The following is a 12111-nucleotide window of genomic DNA, read 5'->3' as shown; positions in this document are numbered from 1 at the left end:
CTCGAACGCATTTTCGTACGCTTAGAAAACTCGCAATTTACGTTTTGTGACTCGTACCTTTGTCAAAATATAGTCTTAAATTATCAATAAACTATATCATTCTAAGTGTATCTTAAACTTTCTAGTGTTTTGGTCATTTACTTCTATAAATTATTGTCTCGCTATTTGTTAATATATATATAATAACAAATCGTTTTATGACCAAGTTAATATATATTTTCAACATTCATAAACACGTTTTAAATATACGTCGCAAGTTATTCATACAATTAATATTCCAACTTTTCATATATATATTCAAATAAATATTTAAACCAATAAGTTTAATGTACGGTATCAAACAATTAATACATTGTTACATTTTCAAGTTATAGTATATATATATATATATATATATATATATATATATATATATATATATATATATATATATATATCTATATACATATAATTGTTCGCGAATCGTCAAGAACAACCGAAAGGTATTTGAATATATGAAATTAGTTCAAAAATTTTGAGATTCAGTTTTACAGACTTTGCTTATCGTATCAGAAATATTAATCATACGAAGATTAAGTTTAAATTTGGTCAGAAATTTCCTGGTCATCACAACCACCTTCACGACAACGGCAACCACCACCATCTTGTCTTCTTCAAACCACCAAGGTAAACTACCACCGTAACTCAATCAACCATTTGTGTTACCATCGTTAACCACCACCAAAACAGTCACTGTTACTGCATATTTCGGTTTTAATCACATACAAACCATTACCATTTATGCTCTACTGTTCCTTCTCGCTATAAACCATCACCAAAATATTCTTGTCGCTGCAGCATATAATTCTGTTACTATCCCTGCTATTCCGTTTTCTATTTCTTTTTCTATTAAATGAAGGTGAGTGAATGATGATGAAATAGTGAAAAGGTGTTACAAGTGCTTTTATTTATGTGTTTGGCCGACAATTCACCCCACTTGCCATGTTGATTCGTTAGCTATATTAAAACAATGATGGAGAGTGGGTGGGTTTAGGGAAGTGTGCGCCATGTGCTTACACTAGTGACGTGTGTAAGTTGTAAACAAAGAAAGAATTGTTACGTGCTAGTCTACGAGGTAATCCGGGTTTGATGGGCCTCGATCTAAAGGTGCAAGTTGTTACTCCCTCCGTCCCTATATTATTGTCCACTATTCCATTTTGGGATGTCCCAAATTAATTGTCCACTTCCATAAATAGAAAGGAAAGAAGATATTTCATTGGTGGATCTGGAGAGAGATGAAATTTCATTGGTGGAGAAATAAAGTTAGTGGGATTTCCTAAAACTGTGTGTTTTTGGTCTGGTGATAATAAATATGGGACGGAGGGAGTACTTTATATTACGTTTTTGTTTATAAACCATAAACCCACCTTGTGCCTCCCACGTAACCCGTAAAACTCTTCATGCTTATTAATATTTTTTTCTTTCGATTGGGTACTTGGAGCCAGACAAAACCCTCACTCCTTCCTAATCTTAACGGGCTCTTAAACTTACTTATGGAATGCTGTTGGGCTTGAGAGGAATATTTGGCCGAAATCTATTTTCTTCTGCTGGGCTGTGATCCAAATTCGCTAATTGGTTGTGATTCAGTTTTGCTATAGAGCCGAGATACTAGATTGTAATATTACGTGATTTTGTGATAAATGATACAATTTGTAGAATGAAATGATAAGGTTTATAGAATAGTTAATGATAATGATACAATTAAGATAATGATTATGGGTGAACGATGGTGTCGATATGAAGATGTTGAGATGATAATTGTGGAATAAGAATGATGATGATCATAAGTGATTATGATCATGGATGTTGATGATAATGATCCCGATGGGTTTAAGTGTGATAGATGATACATGATATATAGATGATGATAGTGTCGATGGTAATATTGATGATGTTGATAACGTGATTACAATAAGATGATAATGTTAGAAAAATGATAGCGGGTATTAGGATGAACACGATTATAGATGATGATAATTAAAATGATAAACGATAATAATAATGGTGACGATGAATATGATAACGAATGGTTGATGATAATAAATGGTGATGATACGATTAGGATGATAATGATTCAAAACAGAAAAGATGAAATGGAGGGACGGTTAAGGATGTTATTGGGTTAGCGGGACGTCGCGGGTTCAAACCCGGACTTGGAAATTTTTTTAAGGATTACTTCTTTGAGGTAGAATTTCTATTTTATTATTATTATTATTATTATTATTATTATTATTATTATTATTATTATTATTATTATTATTATTATTATTATTATTATTATTATTATTAACATTATTATTATTACTATAATTATTTTTATTATTACCATTATTATTATTATTATAAGATAATACAACTTTTATTTATTATTATTATTTTATCAAATAACAATTAATTACATAAAACTATAATTAATACATATAACATATAATTTAACAAAGTATATCATTAATAATATATATATATTCGTTCGATGGCAATTATATGTGTTAATATATATGTATATATATATATATATATATATATATATATATATATATATATATATATATATATATATATATATATATATATATATATATATATATATATATATATATATATATATATAAATGATATAGGTTCGTGAATCCGAGGCCAACCCTGCATTGTTCAGTATAGTCATATGTATTTTTACTACAAAATACATTAGGTGAGTTTCATTTGCCTTTTTACCCTTTATATTTTTGGGCTGAGAATACATGCGCAATTTTTATAAATGTTTTACGAAATAGACACAAGTAATTGAATTTACATTATATGGGTGAATGATCGAAGCCGAATATGCCCCTTTTGCTTGGTAACCTAAGAATTAGTAAACCGATCTACTAATTGACGCGAATCCTAAAGATAGATCTATTGGGCCTAACAAACCCCATCCATGGTTGCGGATGCTTTAGTACTTCCATGTTGTTTTATCATGTCCGAAGGATTTCCTGGAATGATAGGGGATATTCTTATATGCATCTTGTTAATGTCGGTTACCAGGTGTTCACCATATGAATGATTATTTTTTTGTCTCTATGCATGGGACGTATATTTATGATAAATGAAAAATGAAAATCTTGTGGTCTATTAAAATGATGAAAATGATCGATTATGATTAACTAATGAACTCACCAACCTTTTGGTTGACACTTTAAAGCATGTTTATTCTCAGGTATGAAAGAAATCTTCCGTTGTGCATTTGCTCATATTAGAGATATTACTTGGAGTCATTCATGATATATTTTAAAAGACGTTGCATTCGAGTCGTTGAGTTCATCAAGATTATTATTAAGTCAATTATAGTTGGATATATTATGAAATGGTATGCATGCTGTCAACTTTTGATGTAATGAAAGTTTGTTTTCTAAAAACGAATGCAGTGTTTGTAAAATGTATCATATAGAGGTCAAGTACCTCGCGATGTAACCAAATGTTATTGTATTCGTTCTTATGGATTAGGACGGGTCTTTACAACCGAGTTATTTTCGAGAAGTCAATGTCTACTCTTGAAAAAATATGTCCGACAACGTTTATATGTGAGAGAGAAGTTTCAATGTGTCTATCTAGGTAATTTTCTCGATAACAAATGGTCTTGGGCCACCATTATACAATTATCTGGAATCCGAGATGTACTCATTAGGGGTGTTCAAAATATCCGAATCCGAAATCCGAATCCGAATTATCCGAAATCCGAATCCGAAAATATCCGAAAAATCGGATACCCGAAAATTCGGATATCCGAAAATCGGATATCCGAAAATCGAATATCCGATTTTTCGGATTCGGATATCGGATGGAGTTTTTAAAATTTTCGGATATTCGGATATCCGAATATCCGAAAATTTTAAAAACTCCATCCAAATCCAAAAATTATTCGAAAATTATCCGAAATATTCGAAAACTATCCGAAATATCAGAAAAATATCCGAAATATCATAAAAATATCCGAAATATCATAAAAATATCTGAAAATATTCGAAGTTCTTCAAAAATATCGGATATTCGGATAATCCGATATCCGAATCCGAAATTTCGGATATCCGAAAATCGGATATCCGAAATTTCGGATTCGGATTTCGGATAGGGTTTTTCACTATCCGAAATTTCGGATATCCGAAAATTCGGATATCCGAATTTCGGATATCCGAAAATGAGCACCCCTAGTACTCATTAGTATTAGTATTAGTATTAGTATTAGTATTAGTATATTTAATATTTAATAGTGAAATTAGGTTCTTTTTGCTAATGCAAGAAACTAATTAGTGCAGCCTTGAATTGACACGTTTCTTGCTATTGTAACTATGGTTCTTTTATTAGTGTGGGTTTTATTAGTGTGGGTGGTGAACTTATCATTTTTTTTTTCTTTTCTTTTTGTTAAAAAAACTAAAATAACAATAAAATAGAATTTGTTTGTTTCATATTAAATATAAATGGGCTCCATACTTCGCAAATCTATACTTTTGAAGGACCATTAAGATGTAGTCACATACATATATATGGTCGACATTTAATTTGGGCTGATAGAGACTTGACCATGTTTCCCATTGTAGGGGAATCTGTAACTAACAAAATGATGACCATGGCCAAATTTTGTATAACTTCTTAAATATTAATCTCTCTTTTTTTTTTTTTGGCAAAAAGCTGTAATATATTGAAGATTTTCACACAAAGTGAAAATAAAGAATACATCAGAAATACACTTGCTTACTAGCCCACAACTTACAACATCAAATTATTCTCTACTTTCTGTTTCTTCTTTTTGGTATCTTTTATTAAAATCCATAAACAACTTCAAAATCCATTTCAAATTCACTTCTTTTTTTACTACTACTAGTCGTAGTTATTAGAGTAATTTTTAGGATTGACTATTGAGTATGATTTTGGTTGCAAACAAATTGGTTTTATCTATCGAAAATAACGTTAGTACTCTAATCTATCAATTACTCCGTATATACATTTAAAAAAAAATTACTAAAAAGGGGTTTATTCTATTTTCTAGTTGTCTTTTTCTCTGCTTAAAGTCAAAGGTTTTCAATTCTTATTTTAAATATACATACATACACTGGATATACATACAATCATATCAATTGTTGGTGAATTTTAAACCAACAACAAATTACAAGTAGCTGTTTGGTTCTTAAAACCGTCAATATAATACATACAGTACATGTATGTATACATTTTTACTACAGTAGTAGTAATTTTTAAAGATCTTGAGGAGGGAGAAAGAACATGAAAGGTACGGAGTAATAAGTAAAGCAAAACCCATCTACACAAAGACAGCTAGTATTACATAAACTCTGTAGGGTTTTCACTTTATTTTTTCATATAAAACCCAAAAACAAAAAATAAACTTTGTTTCTTCGAGTTCACACAGTATAACCGCAATGTATGTTTATTTTTAACTTTGAATCAAGGATCGATGGTGTAAATCAAAGATCTTTACATTATTGTTGCGAAAGTACGTTTAGGGTTCTTGATTTGTAATTTGAGATTTTAGGTCCTTTTTTTTTGTTTTTTGTTTTTTTTATGTATCTATAGGTTGTATATATTTGTAATTTACTTTGAATTAACTTTGAATTTTAGTTGTTTATGGTAAAATTGTTTTTCAGATCTGGTTCAGTGAAGCATTTCAACTGTATCGTCTTTAAAATTAGGCCAGATTATTTAAACCTAGGTTGATTAGGTCATTAGGATATATATAATGTATAGTTCTATTCTATACTTTGTATTGTTTTTATTATTTTATTATTGGATATAAATGATGATTGACATTGTGATTTTGTGCATTTTAGGGATCTTTAAGGTGTAATAGTGAAATATGGAATTAGATACACCTATAGATTATGCAGCATTTCAGCTCTCACCTAGACATTCAAGGTAACATTAATTTTTTTCTTACCTTTTTCTTTGTATTATTTATATTTATTTAATTTAATGGACAGATAGAGAAAAGGATTCACAATGAAGTTATTTTTTCGACGTTTGCAGGATTGTAATGATTTTTGCCTTAATGTTAGAATTGAGATAATTTACCTAATATTAAAATTAAGATAATTTACTCGATAATTTACTTAATATTCGTTGGATGATATGTTTGTGTAATATTCACGTAGTATAAATGGGTGTTTCTTTGCTTCATTGTAAATTCTTACTATGTGTAACTATAATGATTTTGGTTTAATATATTCGTTTCTTTTTTCATAGATGTGAATTGTTTGTTTCCATTAATGGAAATAGTGAGAAGATTGCATCGGGTTTAGTGAAGCCGTTTATGACTCATTTAAAGGTTGTAGAGGAACAAGTTGCATTATCAGTTCAATCTATTAAACTTGAAGTAAATAAATGTAAAAGGGTGGACTCTTGGTTCACAAAGGGAACACTAGAGAGGTAATGTGTGTATCAAATTTTATAGTTACTTGTAAATAACTATAACTATAACTATAACTATATATGTTATAATAGTAGCTTTTTGCCACCAGGTTTGTGCGTTTTGTGAGTACGCCGGAAATTATAGAATTAGTGAATACTTTCGATTCCGAGATGTCTCAGTTAGAAGCAGCTCGTAGAATATATTCACTGGTATGTTATTTGCATTTATATCTTGTATGTAATCATTCATATGTTGGTGTTAGTATACATAAAATTTTACATTAACTTTAACATATTTCAGGGGTCATCGGATGAGCTTTCGAGTAAAAAAGGTATGTGATGCAGCCCATCTGTTTTTTTAATCGATTTATGAATAGGAATACCGAGCTTATTAAAATAATAATAATTTGATGCCGCTAATATTGTAGGCTAATTTGGCATGTTTACTATAATGCAGGTGATGGTAGATCAAGCACAACAGGTGCCGATGCAACAAAGTAAATTCCCTATATACCCTCTTTAGTATACATGTGAATAATGTGATTACAGTAATTCATAGTTTGTGATATGTAAACACACTTTCAGTAAGCATATACTGAGTGACCGTTAATTTTGTTACATTTTTCGGTTACGTAACAGGAAGGAACTTATGAGGGCAATTGATACAAGGCTGACTGCAGTGAAGCAGGACTTGAGTACTGCTTGTGCTCGTGCTACTTCTGCGGGTTTCAACCATGTTACTGTAGCCAACCTTCGGTTATTTGCTGAGACGTTTGGTGCCGCTCGCTTAAAGTAAGTAGAACCTTTTGGTGCCATATTGATTCCTATTTTGCTTGTTCTGCACTTCAGTTTGAACATTTTGATATAAAGTTATCGCAATCTTGTGCAGTGAAGCTTGCTGTAAATACATATCACTCTACGAAAGACGGCCGGAGTTATTTGATCACTCATCGAAGTCTAGTTTTGGAGATCAAGCCGTGCGGTGCTCGTACAGCTCAGACATGTCTATCGATGACGACGCACCACCAATCATCACCACCAACCACCAGTCTTCATCACTTAAGGCTGACCAATCTACCAAACTTCTACACAAGTCTTCTTCATCTAGTAATTTTTGTTCAGAACCTAGCAATGCAGCGAAAGATGAAACGGTTTCAGCCGCTGATGAACCGTTGGCTCAGACAGCTACACAACCGTCTTCTAGGCGGCTGAGTGTGCAAGACCGTATCAATCTTTTTGAAAACAAGCAGAAGGAAGTGGGGTCCGCCTCCGGGAGTGGCGGCAAACCACCAGCCATTGCTAAGCCTGAGCTTCGTAGGCTTTCGTCCGATGTCTCAAATACAAACGCAGTTCCTCCTCCAGCCGTACTTAGAAGATGGAGCGGTGCTAGTGATATGAGCGTTGACTTGAGTGTCGAGAAGGGAACCGACAGTCCAAAGCCCCCTTTGATCGAGACACAAACCGAGGTTAAGAAAAGTCAAACAAATTCGCAAGATTGGGTAGGTAGTTCTAGTTCTCTCAAAAACGAAGAAGACGTACAAATTGTTAAGACCGAGGCTACTTCGGTTACACGTGAAGAATCCGTTGGTTCTAACCAACCCACTTCTACGTTAGAGAAGACACAGACACAGTCTTGGTCGTCGTTAACCAAGCCTGAGGATAATTTTCTCGTGCCACGCTTAAAGCCTCCGACTCAAATCAAGTCACATCTTGGTGGCAATCAAGCCGAAATCCGGCCTCCAAATGTCGAAATTTTACACGATGGGGCAGATGCGAGACCGGTTGACTCGGAGTCAAAACCAACGGTTATAAAGGCCCCATTGAAGACGAGTCATCATAGAAGTGTTTCGGGATCAAAAATTCAGGCAGCTGTTACTGCTTCCCGGCTTGAGATTGGTTCATTACGCTCCCAAACCAGGTCCAAATATCCAGTAGAAACTAAGGAATCTGTTACGGTGGGGTCCGGGCCAATGCCATCGGAAGAACCAGTTGTTGACCAAACGCAGAGGTCACGGCAATTAAAAGGAAACCAAGAACTTAACGACGAACTTAAACTGAAAGCTAATGAGTTAGAAAAGCTTTTCGCTGAGCATAAACTTAGAGCCCCAGTCGAACAACCTAATAATGCACGCCGAACTAAGCCTTCTGAAGATCAACACACACCTGTTCCTACTAAGGTTTTTGAACCTAAGACGAAACTTAAATCTCCGGTTGAGTTAACGGAAATTGACGGTCAACTTCACCGAGATGCACTTCAACGAAGTTTTTCCGAGGTGGGAATATCAGAAGATTCACGAGGAAAGTTTTATGACGGTTACATGAGAAAACGAGAGGAAAAGTTAAAGGAACAATGGGGTTCTAACAAAATGGAAAAAGAAGCTAGGTTGAAAGCGATGCATGATAGCTTCGAACGTAGTAATGCCGAAATAAAAGCAAAACTTTCGTGGTCTGCTGATAGACAAGATTCTGTATCTACTGCTCGTCGACGTGCTGAGAAGTTGAGATCGTTCAATGCTCGATCTGCCATCAAGCGAGTGGATTTTGGGCAGATTGAAGACGATGAAGATTTATCGGAGTTTTCAGAGATGAAAGTTGGCAACCGTAAAAAAACGTTACCGATTAAAAATTCATCAACGTCGACACCACGTACACCGGTTGTACCAGTTCCAAGATCTGGTGCGAAAGTAACTTCGGGGTCTGGGAAACGAAGGGTACAAACGGAAAATTTTCTTGCACAGTCGGTCCCGAACTTTTCGGATTTAAGAAAAGAGAATACGAAAGCGTATGCTGTAGCCAGCAAAGCGGCTGCTCGTTCTCAGTTGAGAAGCCATACACGAAGCAGAAGCACCAATGAAGAGACGCCACCTGTCAAAGAAGAGAAATCGGGACGCTCTCAGTCTTTAAGGAAGAACCCCTCCAATATTCCCGAGAGCTCAGAAGGCGTTATCGTGGAACTGAAGTCGTTTCATAGGAGGAACAATAGCTTAGGTGGAAACGGTGCGTTGAAAATGAAGGCTTCAGCGGTCGTAATAAAAAACGAAGAAGAATACGAGCCGGACGAGGAAGATGAATTCGATACTACGGAAATCGAAGGTGATGATGTGGCAGACGAGACCGAGTTGAAAAACGAGAGTTCAATTAACTCTGGAAACGGTCAAACGGATCCTAATTTGACCACGGAATTATTAATGCAAGATTCACCTGGTGAAAGTCCGATGTCATGGAACTCGCACTCGCACATCGATCTTCCGTTTTCTTACGCTCACGATAACGATGCAGATACATGGAATTTTAATTCGACAGATTCGGAAGTAGCTCGAATGAGGAAGAAATGGGGAAGTACGCAAAAGAATATTCTCGTTGCTGCTAATTCATCTCCTAGTTTTCAATCACGTAAAGATATGACGAAAGGAATTAAACGATTATTAAAATTTGGAAGAAAAAGCCGTGGTACTGATAATATTGCTGACTGGATTTCTGCTACGACTTCTGAGGGAGACGATGATACTGAAGATGGAAGAGACGTTTCAAATCGATCCTCAGATGAACTACGAAAGTCGAGAATGGGGTATTCACATGAAAGCAGCTTTAACGAAACTGAGTTTTTTGGTGCAGATCAAGGTAACCACAATTATTATTAAAAATATAAATCTTCAATTTATTATTGTTATTTATTTTAATTTTAATTTTAATTTTTATAATTATAATTATTATTTTTTATTATTATTAATATTCAAATATGGATTCTCTTTACGGGATTAATTACGTTAATATGTATGCGAAAATACATGTCTCAACATGTTTGTAAAAACAACGACAAATTTCTTAGTTGGAATCCGTAGTCCCACGGGTCATTAAAGTAAATGACTTTAGCATTTATATCCACTTAATAACTAAAACATATCGTTAATTTAAAATTAAAGGCAAATATCTATGTTTAATTAGAAATATTTGCCTTTAATTTGAAATAATGTTTATGTTTAATATATATATAAAACGTGAATGTTGGTCAAAATCTTTCTCGATCCTGTCTCGACCGTTTTTCAATGTTTTTGACCGTTTTTACCGTTGTTTAATCATTGACCTTCTTTTACCCTTTTTTTGATTCGTTGTAACAATACACAAGTAAATCCGTTGCGACGTCCGTATCCGCCGTTTTTTACAACACTGCTCGACTTACAGACCAGATTTTTAAACGACTTGGCTGTCACATACGATGCCACGTCATCGGTTAGGAAGTATGTAGATACAAATTCAAGTTTTTGAAACGTTAATGGGGGTATATGCCATATAACTTTTTAAGTTCGATATAGAGAAGTACAAAAATTGGTAAAGTTTGATACAATTTGTGCTGCGTATGATGTTTTGATGCTGCAAGTTTCCTAATCCGTTCCGTAATCTGTACGTTCTTTTTTCTTTTACAGTTCATACATTACAGAGCTCAATCCCAACACCTCCAGAAAACTTCAGACCAAGGGATGATCAACTTTCTGGAAGCTCTATTAAAGGTAATATATTTTTTTTCTTTCTGAATTAATATTTCCATTATATATAAAAAACTAAATAAAAGTCACATTGTTGTTACTCGTTCCTTACACTTGGGTTTCAACTGAACAGCTCCTCGATCTTTCTTCTCGTTGTCATCATTTCGGAGCAAGGGAAGTGACTCAAAGCTAAGATGAGTTGGTGTTGATCGATCGATGGTATATATATAAAAAACGTAACGGATGATTGATTGTTGTTGGCAAATATTTCAACATGTTGTGGGAGTCGGCTTCTGATTATTTTTGGTTGTATATTGTATTCCTTGAGGTAAGTAGCCAATTGGCCAAACCTTATTGCTGAATTCTGTAGTTCTAATGAAGCAAGTATTCCAATATTTTTTTTTGCCTATGTACACATAACACTTGAATTGAACTACAAATTCATGTAATATTGAGCTTCTTTTCTTAAAGAAATTGCAGCAGTAATCAGTAATGTGTCTGTGTTACTATAAATCCTAAATTCTTCATTAAATAGTTACTGTATTAGGAAAACTATTACTCCATAAAACACAACTGCACAAGCCCTAAGCATTAAGGTCTGGGCAGTGGGCACATAATGAGAGCTATATTGTCAGGATGCTTCTATTCTTTAAATAATATTTGTTTGAATGTACTAAGAGTGCTTCCAATCAAGACATACTTTCTTCCCAAGACTAGCTGTCACATTAGCGCCACATATAGATGGGCAAAAAAACCGGATCCAGATCCGATCCGGAACCGGACAGCAGCAAAACCGGACACAGCAAAAACCGGATCCGGATCCGAGATCCGATCCGGTACGACCCGGATCCAGATTTTCAAAAAAACCGGATTTTTTCCGGATATAAATCGGATTTTATCCGATCCGGTTTGGATCCGGATCCGGATCCGATCCGGTTTTTCAAAAACTAGCCTTTTTTTTTTTTTTTTTTTTGCAGTTTCAGCCTTTTTTTGTGTTTTTTTTTTTTTTTTTTACCATTTTAACCCCACAAAGTCCATTATAAATACATGGTAATGCTTTGGTTGAAAATGCATCAACAAACATTCTCATATTTATTTCTAAATCACTAAATATTCTCTAATCTCTAGTCTACTTATCCCATAATGGATAATTCACAAGCTTCCGTTTCCGGTTCCGCTTCCGTTGGAA

At 34.0% G+C, this 12111-nt stretch overlaps 1 protein-coding gene across 1 annotated transcript; it reads left to right on the top strand.

Annotated features, from left to right (window-relative positions):
• The first annotated feature begins 5394 nt into the window (after positions 1-5394).
• LOC139903943 (uncharacterized) lies at positions 5395-11396 on the top strand. The gene is made up of 10 exons (XM_071885874.1): positions 5395-5527; positions 5862-5946; positions 6274-6456; positions 6549-6648; positions 6740-6770; positions 6896-6935; positions 7078-7230; positions 7328-10059; positions 10863-10946; positions 11056-11396. Exons 2-10 carry the CDS (start codon positions 5888-5890, stop codon positions 11118-11120), a joined length of 3447 nt encoding a protein of 1148 aa, XP_071741975.1. The 5' UTR covers positions 5395-5527; positions 5862-5887; the 3' UTR covers positions 11121-11396.
• Positions 11397-12111: the final 715 nt, after the last annotated feature.

This window comes from Rutidosis leptorrhynchoides, chromosome 4, assembly GCF_046630445.1.
Source record: "Rutidosis leptorrhynchoides isolate AG116_Rl617_1_P2 chromosome 4, CSIRO_AGI_Rlap_v1, whole genome shotgun sequence".
Classification (NCBI taxonomy): Eukaryota; Viridiplantae; Streptophyta; class Magnoliopsida; order Asterales; family Asteraceae; genus Rutidosis; species Rutidosis leptorrhynchoides.
The sequence above is the reverse complement of the archived record's forward strand: the minus strand, read 5'-3'. Positions and strand labels throughout refer to the sequence as shown.

What these genes read in the sequence shown, in the direction of transcription:
- LOC139903943 (XM_071885874.1), top strand. Translation starts at nt 5,888, where the DNA reads ATGGAATTAGATACACCTATAGATTATGCAGCATTTCAGCTCTCACCT. An exon ending in CTCTCACCTAGACATTCAAG is followed by an intron (nt 5,947 to 6,273) that starts GTAACATTAATT and finishes CTTTTTTCATAG; the next exon opens with ATGTGAATTGTTTGTTTCCA. An exon ending in TTCTGGAAGCTCTATTAAAG is followed by an intron (nt 10,947 to 11,055) that starts GTAATATATTTT and finishes TCAACTGAACAG; the next exon opens with CTCCTCGATCTTTCTTCTCG.